This window comes from Ambystoma mexicanum, chromosome 6q (assembly GCF_040938575.1).
Source record: "Ambystoma mexicanum isolate Mex_15411 chromosome 6q, UKY_AmexF1_1, whole genome shotgun sequence".
In the NCBI taxonomy this organism is placed as follows: Eukaryota; Metazoa; Chordata; class Amphibia; order Caudata; family Ambystomatidae; genus Ambystoma; species Ambystoma mexicanum.
The window spans coordinates 1,075,532,736-1,075,551,173 of NC_090937.1; the positions used below are offsets into that span (position 1 = coordinate 1,075,532,736).

At 45.2% G+C, this 18,438-nt stretch overlaps 1 protein-coding gene across 6 annotated transcripts in view; it reads right to left on the minus strand.

The window, feature by feature from the left end:
- The window catches only part of CRACD (capping protein inhibiting regulator of actin dynamics), a 983,102-nt gene that overhangs the window by 169,857 nt on the left and 794,807 nt on the right, over positions 1-18,438 (minus strand). For 5 of the 6 annotated variants that reach the window (XM_069631614.1, XM_069631613.1, XM_069631615.1 and 2 more), the window contains one exon: positions 3,608-3,743. The exons of the other annotated variant lie outside the window; for it this stretch is intronic. In XM_069631614.1, coding sequence (XP_069487715.1) covers positions 3,608-3,727 — 120 coding nt within the window. In that variant the 5' untranslated portion in view covers positions 3,728-3,743. The remainder of the gene's footprint in view (positions 1-3,607; positions 3,744-18,438) is intronic. 6 annotated transcript variants of the gene reach the window in all.

Consider the following 18,438-nt stretch of genomic DNA (forward strand, 5'->3'; position numbering starts at 1 on the left):
TATCCACCCCCTCAGGACCTAATGGGCTTGGGTGGTGATCCACCGGTGTACCTTCATTATCTAGCATGATTCAATGGAAGCCCACCATCACAGACTTGGCTGCACAACAGTGCTAACAACAGAGGAGAGGGATACACTGTGCCGTGACAGCAACATGGACCATGCATACTTACCTGCTATGCCACCGGCAGCACAGCGGGAGATATTGGAGAAGGACCAGATAACATGATATAGGTAATTGTGGGAGGACCGATCAGTTATTGTTCGCTGACCATATGAATAAGTACTGGTAGCTGACTGCTGCTTCCGAACTGGCAGTCAGTACACGTTTAATTGAATTGTGTAGTCCTGTCCCTAAGCTGCACACTCTTCTCTGGTCTGATGTCTTCTTATCTCTTCCTCTGACCTCACCAAAAGCATCTCTCATTGTTGACTGACTCTGCTGGTGTTTCATAGCCACCACCTTCCCGTCTGGATGCTTTTTTGTGCTCCCATTAGCTACCTGAGTCAGCTGCTTCACTGGGCCGAGCTCTGTCTAAGCTACTCCCAACTCTTCCCATCTCCTCCCTTTGTGGGCTGGAATTTCCCCAGAAAGTCTTCATAAGGGTTCGTAGCACTTCCTCCTTTCCAGTCTCCATTACCCTCCAGCCAGCCATGCGGCCACTGGCACTGTTTGCTCTCTACTCCCCTGCTGGATCAAGCAAGTCACTGTCTAAGTGGGTTTTTGGAACTGTTCCCTGGTCTCCTCTACTTCTATGCATTTCCCTACTGGTTCCAGTTCTGCTGCTGCTGCTCCATTTTCCCCCTGGTAGTGATGCTGAGGATCCTGTGCTGGGTGTTGGGTTTCTCATGTGGTTCCTGAATGGGAAGGCCTAGTCCATTTGCATTTTGGTAACCAGTCCATTCCTCTTGTTCCAGGCTGGGTCTTGTCTGTTGTTTCCAGGTGCATTGTGGTATTGAAGACCCAGTTGTTGTTCTTTATGTTGTACCGCTTTCTGGGATCCATGTTCCACCCCATGTACCTGAGGAGTCTGTTGCATGCAGGTCGCTGTAATCTGTGGGTCATGTGTTGGAAAATCAGGCTGCTCTGAACTCCATGACTCTTGGAAACCGCTTGAAAGATCAAAAAAACAGACCTGGCCAAGACAGAGGCTGATAGGCATAGAGTTAGAGACAGATGCGCCAATGCACATACACGGCTCCCCACATACCAGGGATGTGGAGATGGGGGTCCTTCTCAGCTGCCCCATTATGACTCTGGGGTCCTTCACTCCCTTAACAGTGTCAAGGCCATGACCCTATCACATTAGACAACCAAAGCAGCATAGGATTGATTCTCATTGTAGGGTGCTAGGATAGTTGGTTAACCAAGATGGGAACTTTACTGTCAATGGGCCTCATTACACGGTAGGCGGTAACCATGGCGCTATTAGCACCATGGTTGCCGCCGGTATTTTACTGTGTCCGCCTTGGTGGATGGCGGAATTACCGCCCTACTCCAAGGTGAGTGGGGGCGGTAATTCCACATTCACCAAGGCTCTTCCCCATTCCCATTTTTGCCCCCATAGGGCATAATGGGAATGGGAGGGGGCTAATTATGGTACCCCAAATTGCGGTACCGTAATTAGCACCAAGGTCCCTTTGCGGCACCCCACTTTAACGGCTGGTAAAACCAGCCGTTAAGGTCGGGTCCCGCAAAGGGAACTCGTAGTAAGGCGGTAAGGGTTTACCGGTACCGGTGCCCTTACCGGTACCGGTAAACCCTTACCGACTACTGTGTAATGAGGCCCAATGTTTTGTCAGGGCTAATTTGAGGAGCACACTCTGAGCTCAGAGGTGTGGCTTGCCATATTCTGTTTTCATAAAAACAATTTAGGAACATGATAGTTGTCTAAACCTTTTTGGAAAGATTTCAAAGATGGACTGTTGATTTGCCTCCTTGACCTTTAGTAGTCCATCTGACTAAAAAACACATTTTGTAAAAGAGAAGCTGCCCTACCCGTGATGGAGGCCACAAGAAGGGGCAATGCGTATTTGCTACTATATGACTTTCTCTGTTATGTTCATCTATACAGACCTGCTTTTTGTAACACTGAGTGCCTGATTCCACAAGCACTGCTTAAGCGGTGAGAATGTGCATGTGGGTGTCCTGCAGCGTCATTTCCATCATCATCGCAGCTGTTGGCATCAACCATACTGCATCTACAATTCTTTGTGAGTCCTTGCTTATAGCATAGTGCCCACCTCCTGCACAACGCCAATGTAAAAAGCATCACCACACGTATCTCTTTAGGGAACACATGGTGTAGACAGTCGTGGGGAACTAATTTTGGTGCGCAAGTTGAAATCACTGTGTACGGTTTACATCTTTGTCCTCACAATCTTTTGGCCCTACTGGAATGTGTGAATAAATGTCCATTTGTGTGTGTCCCCAATTTGATCCGAATACATGCTTGCTACAAACTGCCTTTGTGCTCACCACTCGATGGTATCCTCACTTCTACCTCCAGTGGTGTCCAACATCGGGTTAGGCACTAACCTTTTGATTCATTGAATGGGGTTCCCATGTCTCACTAGTGTGGCAGCACTAATACATACTTTCACGGATGTTGCACTCAGGTTGCCCTCTCTGAGCCAACCACGACTAGAAAAGACGTCACAGAAAGGTACTACTGTCAACACCCAAGTAGACTAGCAAAAGAACCCCATACACGTGGGTGTGTGAGGTTGCAGCAGTACAGGAGTTAATTCTTACAATCTCCTCATACAATCCCCTCATTCTTTACAAATCTAAATTGGCCTGGTGTGTCATGTTAGAAAGCTGATTTCTGATTAGTGGTCAACAGGTGTCCAACTGAGGATGCAAAGAGAAGCCTGAGCTTCTCGCAGATTCCTTCCAGGTAGGAGCCCATTATGAACTGGCATGTGGCTAGAGTGTTTAGAGGATGGTCACCCACTCCCGCCTCCCGTAGGGTCATTTGACTGGCTTGCAATGGCATTGTTAAATACAATCTTTTATCCTACTTTCAGATTTCATGGTAGAAAGGAATGGTGTTTTTCTTGCATTTTTTAAAGCCACCCTACTATGGATGGTGTTTGGTAAACATATCCCAACACTCCAATCACAAGGATGTCAACCACACTAGACTCATGGTCTCCAGTGAGGGTGAAGCGCGCATGTGGTTGTTGCATCCTGCAGAGCTGTTGGTCTTGGACTGACAAATCTATGTATAAAACAGTGCTGCTCTACAACCCCATGAAAGTGAAAGGTGAACTTCCAAGCTGCTAGGTGGCGCTGTGACATGTGGGGGGGGGGGCTTTTGAACTGAGATGCACCATGAGCCATCCTACTAGCACACTCTAATGCATGTCAGAGGTTTTTTCGTGTATTTTCTAAACCCACAATAATATTGATGGTGCTTGGGAATCATACTGTTATCTGCGTTTGCTCTGTAATGGTCTCATAGAGGATGATTTTCACATCCACAGGGGCATGAACAATGGACCATCTTGTGATGAGTAGCTAGACATATGCTGATAGAGAGAGAGTACAGTTGTCATATCATTATTGTTTACATCACATTCTCATACACCAGCTCTTTCTTACCTGGAGAGTTTTGACCTTTCCTAAAATGTTGTCCTGGGACATTGCTTGGGCTGCTAGCTCGTCCTCTGCTTGCCCATCGGGTATAAAAATACTGTCATGAGAAAAGGCCCGCGTGCCCATAATAGGGTTGGGAATCCTGCAAAGTAATTCAGACAGAAACGTTATAAGGTATTGGAAGGAATATAATGACTCCTGTGGTGTAACTGGATTACTCTATGTTACAATAAAGCATTCTGTTTTGAATGGGCTCATTTGACTGTGCCATACTTTCGACGGGCTGCCCCTTCTGCTTCCTGCCCCTTCTGCTTCCAGTGTCCCTTCTTCCGTGTTTGTCTGTGAGATGCTGCCATACTCCCATGACCCCTAAACCCCATTAAAAAAAAAGTGGGTATACAGTTCACAAAAAGAATGCCCCGGTAAGAAGACCCACCACCCACTGTGTGGGATCCCACTGTGCAGCTATTCTGCATAAGGAACAAACGCTTTCTGGATCCCTTGCAGGTGGGCCTTCGCCCGGGTCAAGGTATTGAGACCTTGCTGGTGTCAGTGCTGGACGATATCAGATTTAATTGGGAGCCTATTAGAGCTGTTGGTGGCCACCGACACCTTCTTCCGTGCAGCAGCACTCAGAAGGCTGGTGGAAGTCATTGTTAACAGATACATTGCTAATGTCGTGCAGGGATTGCCTGAGACTGGCTCTGGTCTGTAGCACTCCCTCCACATCTGCACTTTCATGTGAGTACCTTGGCGCTCCTAGCACTCCTTTTATTTCATTCGCCCCCTTCTCCACATTATTCACTGCCATGGACTGGAGTATTGCAATTATGCAAATGGCCTTTTCTTAGATTGCAAGGAAACAAAAGGAGCTTGTCTGATACTTTTACACGCTGGCAGCTAGTTAACTGTCAATTCGCTCAAAGTGAAGCCCACTAAGGCCGAGATCATGGTCTCTCGTCCTAATCAATGTCTTTGGTCTCCTGACTTCCGGGCCCCTGCACTGGATACTTTGCCTTCTAGCAATACTCTCAGGGACTTAGGTTTTCTGCTCAACAGTAAGTTATCACTATCTCCTCGGGTCTCTACGGTGGTGCTGTGCAGCTGGTTCCATCTGGGGACTTTGAGACCTTTATTTAAATATCTGAACATCACACACTGTGCCACTATCACTGAGCCACTTGTGGCCTTGCACCTTGATTATGCCAATGGAGCCAGTGTGCGTCTCCCAAAATAGGCACCGAGCTGTCTCCGGAAAGTGCAATCGATGGCAGCGAAATTAATCCTCAATGGCCTTCTATCATTCCGTAAGCTGAGCTCTGGCAAATCTCTGCGAGCTAGCAAACACCTCCTAGAGGATGCGTTTAAGGTCCTCTGTGTGAGTCATGCACTCATCCCTGGCCAGTCTCCACTCTTTTCTCAGAGAGATTTAACATCTATGAACCTACTAGGACTTTGCACTCTCGTGGAATGTATCCCCAGGAATCCAGGATACTCTAAAAGTACCCTGGTCTTGGGAGGATAGCTCAGAGGCAACGTGTTCGCCTTGGAAGCATGACGACATGGAGCAACACAGGTTCGATCCCCGGGTCCAGGCTTAGACAAGGGGCTACTCGTGCCTCTCTCTTTATTGGATACTGACCTCTGAGGACTTTGAGAGGACACTTGTGAACATTCTGAACTGGACCTTCACTTGCACGTATGTTGCCCGTGTTTGCATCAGTAATTGTGAGCGGGTGTATGAATTACGGTAACGTGCATCGTGATTGCAATGAGCAGCTACAATGTAAGAGTGTGTAATAAACAGGGTTTAATCGCTGAACTGATTAGGCTCAGAGGCCATTGGATATACGGCTTCTTTACGGAGCTTGTACTACACTTTCCAGTTGCAGGAATTCCAATTTTCAAAAACATTTCAGGAAAAATAGCATCACGTGACTTCCAATTTGCTGCTTTTGATTTTTCTGCTCTGCGTGTGAGTATCAACAGGAACATCTGCTTTTTTTTTAATATCAAAGCTAGCTGATTAAGTAAGAACATTCCACAGTGCAAGAAATTGTTCATTTTTGGGCATCTCCTCCACAAAGGGAGGTCCTGTGCAGCAAAGCCGGCACAGTCCACGTGATGGTTTATAGCATTAGCGTCACAGGAGAAATGTTCCGGATATTAATAGTTTGTGTAAAAATGCACGCAGGTAAGGAACGGATGGAAAAGGCGGAGCACAGTTAATAGCTGCATTAGTTCTGCTGTGTTTCCAGGAGCACTTCTGATCCCAGTATACAGTTAATTACCACGGGTATGATTAAGTAACTGTGTCATTAAGGATAATAGGAGAGCCCTCCCATTATTCACAGTGCACAGGTGGGTAGAGAAAGAGAAGTGCTTCACGTAGGTACAAGAAGAATATTTCGACAACATTGGGGGGTTCGTGGGGGGAGTGGTGGGGTAGAAAGCCTTCCCGGCATTTCTACACGTGGAGGGGGCTCTCAAATCTTTTCCATTTCCAAACACACTCGAGGTGCTGTAATCCCCATAATCAGCTACTGCACAAAGGCCATTGTTCTCCTTGTACCATGCAGTTTGGCGCACAGTGATCCAGGACGATACTACACCCTCTCTGCTGCTACCAGCTGCAGCATGAGCGGCTGCCACTTGCTCAAATAAACCTACGAGACGTGGCATATGGTGCCGGCAAGTTTAATCACTGACACAGGTTCTTGGACTGCCCGATTGGGTTCAATGTTGCAATACTGTAGTTCTGCTGCCAGGGGTGTTGCTAGGGTCTGGAAAAGATCCGGGGCAACACTAATGTCGGGACTGTCGAGATTCGGGGCTAGGTAGTCTTTTGGTTGTAGCTCCTGAGCTTCTATCCGGGGCTACAACCAAAAGACCCGGGGCTATAGCCCCTCAGCCCCCCCTAGCAACGCCTCTGGCTGCCAGAGAGTAACCTTCTGCTAGGAATGTCCAGAATTGCACTTGCATTGTCCATGTGCATTTTAGGGCTCTGTTAACATGGGTATTGGTCTGCTGCATACACGTGTGGAGGCTGCCTAGCAGTGACCAGAGTGAATCCTCAGACACACCAACATCTGGGCACCGCCTTTGGGTCTGTTCTGGGCCATAACAGTGCCTTCCGTTACCTCTAGATCCCTCTTGGGCCAATTTATTGTTGACTTTACCCTATTTAGTGCAATTGAATTTTAGATCTGACCCTCATTCTGCCGACAATGTTCCTGAAACAATAACATTAATCTTCCTTTTGGATTCCTCTGTCAACCAAAAAACACTGTTGTGCAACCTGCTTGTCCATCATTTCATACAACCAATAAGTCTCCAAAAAATCTTAGCATACTAAAATCTTTTAACATGTCTAAAAGCGGAGATAGAAGATGCTGAAGGCATTGGATGCCAATAATATGTGTAGGTTTTGGTACCCGGACAATGCTGATCAATCCTCTATTATGGCCAAATGAATCTGATATCAGAGGACGTGTCGGTGTCTTTGGGTGTCTTATTATTGCAACATTTTCAGGCAGGCCTCATTTTCAAACTATGATTCAATTCGCGGTAGGGATCAGGCTTTTAACTGGGAAGAATTCCTTTCAATTTCGGAAGTACAGAATGCTGTAATGGAACTAACTGCATCCACGGCTCCTGGGTCAGATAAACATTCATCATACCCATTCCTGAAAAAGGGGAACATACGGCACCTGATAATTATCGCCAAATTGCGATTTTAGCCGCCCCAAGCAAAGTCTTTGCTGCATGACTACTGGAAGAACTGGATAAGTGGGTGTCTGATCTAAAACATGTTATCAGGATTCCAGGTGGGCTTCCGTAGGGGGATTAGGCACTTCCTTAAATGGTATGATTCTAACCAACCTGTATGCTCAATCAAAAAGTCTTGGCGCACTCCCGATCTATATAGCGAGTATTGATCTGTCTAGTGCCTTTGACATAGTAGATCGGGACATACTATGGAAGAAAATGCACCTCTCGGGTATACCAGAAGCACTAATCGCTCTCATTATACTACTTCACTCCCATACTAAAATCAGAGTTCGACTATCTGCAGAGGGGCATGTTACAAGGGAAATCAAAAGATCCCTGAGTATGAGGCAGGGATTTTTACTTGCCCCTCTACTTTTTAACACTTATCTACCAGATATTGAAACACTGTGGGACAACTCTGGTGTTCTTCAAGTGAGGTGGGGTCAATTGAAGTTATACTGGTTGGCATATGCGGATGAGTCTTCTTTTTGACCCCACCCCGCTTGGTCTAAAGAGGAAATTGGTCTTATTTTCTTATTTTGCAGTGGGAAATACTATTCCAATGAATGGCTCAAAATCAAAGGTCCTGATTTTCACTAACAAGAGGCCTATAAAACAATTTCTCTGGCAGTTGTACCAATCTCCATAGGAGCTAAGGAAGATTCTTTAATTCCACATATGAGGCGAGTTTTAAGATCCTTCCATACATTTTCAATTATTTCATTGAGGAAGTTTTACTTTGAGAAGGTTGTCCCCTCTATAAAGTATGATCTCGAGACAAGCATCTACTCCTTAGATGATGTTTTCAATTCTTTGGAAGGCATTCTATGGAAAAAGGTCTTTGGGCTGCCATTAACTGTCCCTAATATAAAAATTCGCCATGAACTAGGGATTTCTTCACTGGGTTGTGCAGTCTTGGGGAGGAAACTGGGTCACTTGGCAACAATTCTGGATGCGGAATCCTCAACACTTTATTCTGATATTAAGAACAACTTGCTTGTCTGTAATAAATCCTCCTCTTTAAACATCTATGTGGAAAATATGACAAAGGTATTAATCAATATCATTTGTGATATAACTGAACTTGTAACAAATCCAGATAAAGCAAAGTATTGCATGAATATGATTGGTGCAACACAATTGATGTGTTACAGTTATATACCTATTACTCGAATTCACAAACATTCAGAGAAGAAGGGGGCCTTACCAAAATATCTCATGCGCTTTCCCTGTCAAGAAAGGAAATACTTATTATTATTAGTCTATTACATCAATGGAATTCTTAGGTCCTAGGCTAGGAATACAGAGAGATACCAGATTCTGCAAACAAAATTCAAGAATTCAGACCTTAAAACATCTGGTGATTTCTTGTCCTTTCTTTAACACTGCATGACTTCAACACTTTAACAATGTCATGTATATGAATTATGAAGGGGCAGATGAAAGGTTATGGTGTAGTCTTTTATATGGAAATAATGTGTTGTTGATTGTAAATGATGTAGATTTTTATATAAAATGTGTGTTCTATTGACTGAGATGTATAATTGTTTCCTTAAACTTTAATTCTTAGTTTATCGTCTTTCTAGTTTGAGATGGTTTGATATGGTTTGGGTTTTTCTACAAATAAAAAATAAAAGAATGAGTCTCATGTACTGCAGCGCCTGAAAGAGATGGCATTCCCTCCCATTCTACCCAACTCTCTCACTCTTACTCCATGCCAACACACCAGGCAGCCATTCGTTTATTTTTTGTTCCTGCACTGCCAATATGTTATCTTAGAAGTACTGTCTTCTCCCATGCTCTTGCTTCCTCCCAAAAGAACAACTACTAGAACACAATTGGCAATCCATTAGTAGTTTCCATAGTGTTTCCAGTGTTGTTCTTTTATTCTTATAGATTTGCTAAAAAAGGGGAAAATTCATGGCACTGTTCGGAGCCTCCTGGGTGTCCAGTGTTCACAGTCCACTGCCTGACTCTGCAGCATCATCACTACCCACCGCCGGTGTTGTTTTAAATCAAGACACACAGCTTTTCATGAACAAAGGAGGGGTTTCATCGTTTTTTTGGGGAGTCCTGATGAAGGCCCGGGAAGAATAAAGGAGGCTCTCTTGCAATTGGCAAGAGATACCCAGTAGACTATTAGGCCGAAACACAGATGTGTGGGCAAGTTTTGTTTTGGACATTGCATTGCGAAGAAGTGGAGCCACTGTGTTTTTGTAGGTGTACTCACAAGCGCCACACTAGGGTGGACAGAGCTAAAGTGCGAATGTAGCAAGAAAACCATATTAGATCAACAAGTGTAGGGATAATAGTATGTCAACAGTTTTTCTTTGGTTTCAATAACTGTATACGAAAGACCTCAGACACATACAATGGTGTTGATTTGGGATGCCCAGCTTTAAATGCGATAACTGGGGGCGTGAGTACGATTTTGCGGCACCAACTAACCCCCACTGAGTGTTTAAATGTCTTTTAAGAAAATGTGTTTTTGTATTATGTCTTGTGATGTTACTTAATGGACCTGAACATATATCTTTGTAGAATAATATCTAATTAAATATACAACAAAGCATTGGTCTGAATAGAGCTGTGGAATATGAGAAATGGGTGTACGAACAAGGCAGGAGTGTCTTTTGAATTTCACAAATACTTTCACACAGGAGCTGAGTATACAGATAGTTTTCAACGGGAGCGTAATAAGGTGATGCAAAGATCCCCCATTCCCCTCTCCAGATCACTCCCACCTATTGAATTTAATGTACACCATTAAAGCTAGGGAGTCCCCATAGTGTACCAACAGGTGCAGCCTGGAAAGAGAGATCTTTGCAAAGACGCAAGAATAATTAGGGATAACATTTCTCTGACGTAGCAAAGTGGAGACCATATATGTGTGCATTAATTTAAGATCTTATAGAGAGCACACCATGAAAATAAAATGATGCCTGTGCACTGAGCAGAAGGGGTGGAGGCAGGGAGGCCAGGTAGCACGGTCTAAGCTGAGTAATGAGATCTTTCAGCGTTTTCTGGACGGTAACAGGAAGGGGAGGAATTAGGGAAGGTGCCCACTCTGGTCTTTAAGCGTGCCCTGCCTTGTAACAGGGACATTGCTTGCTGGATGTGTGTAGGTAGAGTCTTCCTCTTCTCTGCCATGGTATCGCACCAACACACTTTCAGATGCTGCTGCTTCACAGAACACAGTTCTCTGGTGAGGTGGCAAGGGTGACGCCTGTTTTCCAAGTAAGTCGGAGCAGAAGCATTGAGGCATTTGAACGATGGGCTGGGTAGTTTTAAGTAGGCACAGGGTTCCACATGGGGCCAACAGAGCTATCTCAAAAATAGGCTGATGGGTGAATGCTTGGAAAGCTGGTGATAAGCCAGCCTGCTGCTTCTGTATCCAAGGATTCCCTCTTAATTTGGTATTTTTTAGGAAGGTTGGTTGGTTATTAATTAATAAAATGCTGTAGGTTATTGTATCTCAGACAGAGTGGTCTGCTAGACAGACACCATTTCACCAAACTCAATGCCAAAAGCATAGTGACACATGCTCTGCTGCATCAGTCTCCTGATCTGCAGCACCTGCTCTCCAGTGGCAAAGAGCTGGTTCCTAGGTCACAGGTGCCCAGTCTGACAGCTGCTGTGACAGCAGATTCACTGCAGGACAAAGGCTACATTTAAGACACCCCTTCTCTAAATCTACATAATTATGATGGACCCCCGCCTGGTCTATGACCATACACCGCCTGAACTAGGCACATATGGCTGATGGTATACATAATTATTAAAGCCACATCTGAGTCATAGCATACCAGTGTTAACCCTGTGATCTCTGACAGCTCTGAGATGCTGTGTGCATTCCAGAATTCTGCCTGTCTGCATTCCAGTGAATGAGGCAATAGGGCAGGATGCCTGCACGTCGTAACACTATAGGAGGGGAATGATCACCTTCTTGCCAGGCTTGGACTCTCCCAGCCAGAGACAAAGGAGAGCCTGACATCAACGCGCTAGCCACATGACGAAAGGCTGCCTCAGACTAGGGGGTTGCACAACAGAAAGCCTTTACAATTGCAGGTTCAGAAGGGGACAACGTTAGGAAGGCAGAGAAAACAGGTCAGTCAGGAGAAGGGTTCCTCCACCTTACTTAATGTAGGCTTTTCTTTTCCTCCTGTCTCCTCTACTTCCTGCAGGACAAGGAACTCTGAGTATTGTCTCAGAAGGCATGGGACACTTGTTTCAAGGATGGGGATGGGACTCCTTAAAGCAGTCTTGCATTCTACCAATCCAATGTGGCCCTTTGCCTATTGAAGAGGGGGTCTCCCACTCCTTCGTTTATTCACTTTTGGACCATCCAGGACATAAGAAAGAATTCATTTGAATATCTTTTGTGAGAGTCTGATCTTCCCAAAGCCCTCAGCCATTCAGATGAAGGAGTGTTCCAAGACAGAGGCAAGCTCTGCTCCCTACCCACTCCCAGGGCATATTGGGGCTGGCTGTTTCTTAGGACCAGGACCTGCCATTCTGTACCAAACCTCCCCAAGAGCAGAACCTGAAAGGACTCACCCTGTCCTAGAGCCACTGCAGTGGGTCTCACAGCATCTGGAGAGTGAGACCAGCCAGTATCCCTGTTCTAGCAGATTAAACAGTCGAAAAGCATTCACCACACTCGATTTAGACAGAACCACCAGTGTTTCATTTGGCACTCTATCGAAATTCAAACCACTGCTGCTTTGCATCCACCGAACTGGCATATTGCTGAATCATGCCAAACAGAGCACATCACCTGTTCAGCTCGAACAACCAGCTTTTGCTGTATGCAAACTCGAACAGCTGCCTCTTCGATCACCAAGGTGACCGCATTGAACAGACAGACCTCGACTCAAATCCCTAGAGCATTGCCTCACTCTTCAACGGGAACCAGCAGTTACCAACATCTTGAACTAACTAACTTGACCATTGAACCAACCCTGGTGAGCCATCCGAATTGCACAACCTGAATGCTGCATTCAACCTTCACCGAGCTCCTATTTGAAACCAACTAGATATCAGTTTGCTATTTGGACCAACATGACCCGCCACACCTGAATGTGATTGGACCTGCACTGCAGTATAGCTCGAAGTCTGGTTCAACACTGTCGAACCTGCGAACATTGGACTAAGATACTTTGAACTGACCCTGTCCCCTTGGCCTACCTTTTGGAGCCCCAGAGACTGATAAGTCCCTTCTGCACCCTTTTCCTTATTGCATTTCTTGCCTTTTCTCCCCCAAACAAAGTATCCAGAGTGTATCTACATAACTGCTGAACCCATATGCATGCATTAGTAATGGCCGAAGCCCAAACCCTCACCCATAATGATAGGCTCACAACTTGTATCAAGTGTTGGCAATAAAAGGCCGTAGGATTTTATTGTACAGATATGGGTTATGGCAATAACAATATCACATATCATGATGGTATCATACTTTTGGGCACCGGGTCCTGAGGTTACCCCCTCGGACCCGTGCCGCCTTCTTGTGTCCCACGACTTGTTGTGGGCACCGTACAGTGCCTTGTACTTCTTTTTGCTCTTCTCCCCTTTTTGTAGGGTGGACGGGTTCTGTGGTAAAGAAGCAAGAAGATTTGGAAGACACTGAGTAAACAGTGAACCTCCTGTTTGCTTGGGTCCCCATTCAGGGTCCACAAACAGATTGTGTTTTCTCTGAGCATGCTGCTCTCATTTATAGGACACAGGGAAGCCCTGGGTCTTTGTTGTGTATGTGATGGGGGCTGCTGTTGTTGCAGCCCCCGGCCAGATAGCCGACTGTCTGACCCCCTGGTGGGGGCAGATCTTTGAACCTGGGCCCTGCCTGATGGTTGTTTTCCTTATGGCGCTTAGCACCTTGCTGTTTGGAGGAAGGGTGCGATGACTGTTCGCACTTTACCCTTCCGTGGCTTTTGAGCTGCCGAGACTGCGTGTCTCCGTAGCTGGGGGGAGGAGAGGAGTAGGCGCGGGGAGGCTGGGGCTGCCCCTCTCCCAGCTGCCGATGGTAACAGCAGTTACCCTGCCTCGCTTTTGGGATGCCCATGCAGCATTGCCCAGACTTGTTATGTATTTCTCTGCCTTCCTATGCAGCGGTAGGGCTTTAATGTGTTTTGAATAGATATTTGTACAATTGATTTGTTTAGTAAAGTATCTATATTTTTATAGAACTTTGAATGGACATTCTATTTTGGAACTGTGCTAACTTTGCTGTTTGGGTTGCTACTGGGTCACATTCAATCACACCCCTTCTGAGAATAAAGGCTTCCCTCAGCCCACGTTACTATAAAGGAGAAGGAGGTTTATCTCTTAGCTGTGCCTCTTTTAACATTATGATTGGGATCACTGTTGGTTTGTAGAAGTGTGGGGGGCTGAGTGGGCAGTTTAGCCACTACTCATCCATGCACTCCTGCAGAGCAGAATTAATTTTGTCACACTATGTCCCAACAAAAATAAAAGTATTGTGTTTCATATATGGCTTGCTGCCAGAGGATTGATTCTACCATTGTAAATAAAAGAATTTACTATTACCAAATGTGTATTTCCAAATGAGGAAAGGCTGTCAGGAATCAGCTCCGCTATGTTGTCTGCTTTATAATAATTCTTAATACAAAATTACCTCTTGGACGAGGGAGCCTTTTAAAAAGGCCTGACAAATGATATGTTGTGTAACATGTTGTGTAACCTTCCCAAGTCACCTAGCTTTTTGTGGTGACATTATTGCAGCCAATTTGCCAAAATAGCCTTGTGACATAACAAGTTCATAAGGTCAGCAGAAGCAGTCAGCGCAAAACCTAAACCCTGCATGCATCTTTTTTTCCCATGTAACCGGAATCAGCACCATGCTCACTGTCCAGCTGATCAATCATGGGAAACAGTGCATGTGGTAATACAAGCTTGCGAAAAACGAGGCTAATTCTTCTTCCTTCCCAAAATAATAGTTATGGCCAATTATTGGAAAAAGCATTTAACACTGGTTTTGCTGCTTAGGTAATATGCAATGGAGGAGCATACAGGTATAGCTGTATTATCTAAAAAGGTTTGTACTAGGGAAAAAGTGTATCAGTCTGTTTTTTTGTATTATGCTTGCAGCATAACATAACAAATGTGTACTGGCTTACTTTTTCTGTTAGGCAGCAAACATAGAAAAACATTGTGGCCAATTTCTGCCCTAGAGAAGACATGGTTTGGCTAACATGGATCAATTCCCTATGCAAGCAGCAAAGTTGATGCTAAAATATTGTGCTCCATTTTCTTTCACATGGGCAAAGTTTAGATAATCTGCATCCATGGAAGTACATGGTAGCACAGTCTAAAATTGTACCTTTTGTTGCTGAAAATTCGTGATATCACAAGCGTCAGATGCTGATCAGTCAGCAGGGTCAGACTGGGCCATCGAATTTTCTCGAGCACCAATTAAAAAGTGGCCCGCAGTTGCAAATGGCAATTAATTCCTTTTGTGACACTGTTTGAACAGTACCCAACGGGGAGTTTTTTTGATAAAATGTGATGCAAATTGTGCATTAAAAAAATATTTATTCAGCAACACTGCTAAAAACTATTAGCTGCATGGTGAAGTAACTCATCAAAACTGGTCACATTGGCCAAAAAGGTGGCTAACTTTGACTCAAATAACTGGCCCCCACACCAGAATTTTGGTTCGGCCATGGGCCTATTGCCCTATAGGCCAGTCTGAGCCGATCACTCAGTGAAGTCATTTTGTACTAAAATATTGGGCACAAATATCACACTGGTCGTCTGTTGAGTTGTCCACATTACAGCATCTCGACGTGGGTGAAACGATAAATATTGGTGCCCATAGGTGCCTTTCACCCTTCAGCCTTTACTTTGTCAATGAAGTCAAAGCTGCAGTTATGCTGGGATTTGCAAGACTGAAATGGCAGTACCATTATTCAAGTTGGGCACACTCCATCCTTCCCTTTTTCATCAGCAAGTACAGCCAGGTTTTTAATTGAATCCCTGCATTTATATACATTGCAGGGTCATGGTTAGGAATGTCTTCTAAGGATAGTCTTAACATTTTCTAACTATTTTGGCACTGAATTTCATTAGGGCATTCTTTGTTGTGTATGGTGTCCCTCTTCTAATCTTCAAGCTATATCACTACAGCGTGAAGCGTAGCGAATGCACGGAACAGGATGCCAGCAGGAGTGGAGCAAACAAAAACACTAAGTGAAATAAATGAACTGGGGCTGACGCAGGGAAAGCGTAGTACTTGATGGACAAGGGTAAACCTGACGCACATGTGAGGTCTGTGAGCAAAGAGCAGGACTAACGGGGCAGCCCAGAGGGGCTTGGGTGACCATATTGCCCATCCTATTCTATATTTTGAGTGAGTTATTAGCCACAAATGTGAAATCCCCTCTATTGAGAAGGAACAAGGCTTAAATAGCCCGTTCTATGGGAAGGAGCGCGCTAGAGAGGGAATACAGTCACGCTTTGGCTCACTGTACATTACCAGAGGAGACATACCACTTGGCATATTGGTCGGTTGCTGTTTACTTCAGTCTTTTCAACATTTCAATCTAGCAGAAGTCATTCATAGGTTTGTATTCCGCTAACCAGTGCTGGTCATTGGGCCGGCTCTAGCCGGATCCGAGATCCGGCACCAGATGTGTAGCCGGATCTTGGGATCTGGCCAGAGTCAGCCCCCAAACCCATGCTCTGCCAGAGCTCCCGCGATGGCGGGTTGCGGAGCAGCTCCTTGCCGAGCTCGCAATCAAACCTGTCATGTACTCTTTGTGCACAGTGTTCTGCTCGCACAGGGCAGGTTAGATCTCTGAGCCACCACCTTGGTGGGCTCGGAGTCTAATCTGCCCCACGGTGCAAGTGGACCGTGTACACTGCAAAGAGCATTTTTGTTATTTTGTACTCTCCCCTCGGGTGCTTTCATTTTCATTGTGCCCCCGTTTCCTTTATCTCGTGGTGTTTGTTCTTAGTCGGTTATACTTATAACCGACTAAGAACAAACACCAGAGAGACACACGGAGCCAGGACACATTCAAATCTGACCTCTACAAAATGCAGCACATCAGATACGTTATATATTTTGTAATGTGCTGCATTTTTTAGAATCCAGATTTTGATGTGTGCTGACTCCGGTGACCCTGTGTAATTTGTCTTGTTTAGGTTTGTGCACGGAGTAAAAGTGTGTTTGTGAGTGATGCTGTGGGCAAATGTTATGCGTCTGCATACTGGCTGCCAAGGTTGGACTGGGGCATAAAAGTGTCTCGGCTCCAAAGCAAGAGTGGCCCACAGATGCACACGACCATTCATTCCTTTTGTGCCAGAATGTTTGATATTGCTGTTTTAAACTATTATTTCCTTTGATCGGAGGTCAACTGCCAGCTCTGCCCCCCTCTAAGCCCTGCGTCCTCAGACAACGCCCGCCCACCCCAAACTCCACCCCACCACAGCCCTTGTGGGATCCCCCACCAAGTTTTTCCCATTTCCGCCACTGCCGGTAACAAAAGATGGACGACTGGGGCATCCAAAAAAGCGAATTTGAACTCCTCTTTCATGCTGAAACAGCTTCGTTAGGATTTCGAGTGACCCTCTTAGGTGCTCTTGAAAACACCCTTTTCTCCTCATGGCAGCTATACCCTAACTGCCATTAATAGAAACAGGTGTGCTCGGGCATACTTGAAAACACTGAGGAGCGAGACACCAAAGCGCATGTATATGTATAAGCGCAGCTAGTATTGCACCGAGGCAGCTCGCAAACAGGGAGCCTTTCGGATCCTGGGAAAGGTGTCGACATCTTCCAGGATCGCTTTTCACATTGTTGGTGCCTGAGTGGTTCGGGCCTACCCTTAGTGTGTGATTTTGTTAAAAGGCTGTATTGTGAGAGGGAAGTTGTTCACTGACCCCAAACATCTCAACAATGTACAATATGCGTTCATTCATTTTCCGGTGAGGTAGACCCTTTGTCCACAATGCTCTATGTGTCAAAGTGTTGAACTTAATCTGACAGAAAGTTGGGGGGTTTCGCCCAGCTACGTCTGGTGCTCTCACAGTGCTCACATCGAGCCTCATATTTCAATGAAAGTTCTTTCAGATTCTCTCATATTCATACATTTACGAGTCTTGCAGCAATTCTTTATAATCAAGAAAATCAAAAAATAGGTGTTTCTTGTTTTTTTCCTCAGCGAACAACGGCGCAGGAAGCCATCTATGTACATGGGCAAGCACGGTTAGAAGCACATAAGAACAACAAGGCCTAGAGATAAAGCCCTGAAGATGGAGAACCACTCCGAAATGCAGAGGCTCTCTGGCCATGTTTAAACCTAGGAAATGCTCCTAACTAATGAACTTTATGTCATAAAACCCATGACAAATAAAACAATCTACTTTTTTAACTAAAAAACTACGAGAAGCAACTATTTTTTGATTTTCTTGATTATAAAGAATTACTGCAAGACTCATAAATGTATGAATATGAGAGAATCTGAAAGAACCTTCATTGAAATATTAGGCTCAATGTGAGCACTGTGAGAGCACCAGACGTAGCTGGGCGAAACCCCCCAACTTTCTGTCACATTACAGTATTTTGTGGATCCTGGTGTCAAGGGACCATCAATAGTCCGGTAGTTCCAGTCACACATATTGAAACAGTTCCATAAAGTGTTTTTGAACATTTAAAAGTGTTCAGGTGCCCACCTCTATCCTTCTGTTCCTCAAAAGTGTTGAACGTACTCATCGGTTATGTGTACCCTCGGGTTCTGCACGGCAGTGATTGTTTGCCGATCCTAGCCTAAAGTAATTGGCCATGACAGTGGAAGTTTGACTACACACATAGAGATTTTTGCCACAGGAATTAAATCTTTTGTTGCAGTTATTGGTCTAAAGGCGTTTCCCGGAGAAAGGAAGCTTGTTGGTAAATGCGGAGTAACCTATAAGGAGAAACCAAGGATGAGGCACCATTCCTGGAGAGCCAGTGGCGCGTCGTCCAGCTTCCAGGTAACTTTGCCGAATCTTGTGTCCAATGAATGGCTGACCTCAGTGAGCTTGCATCAACAATAGAAACCAAA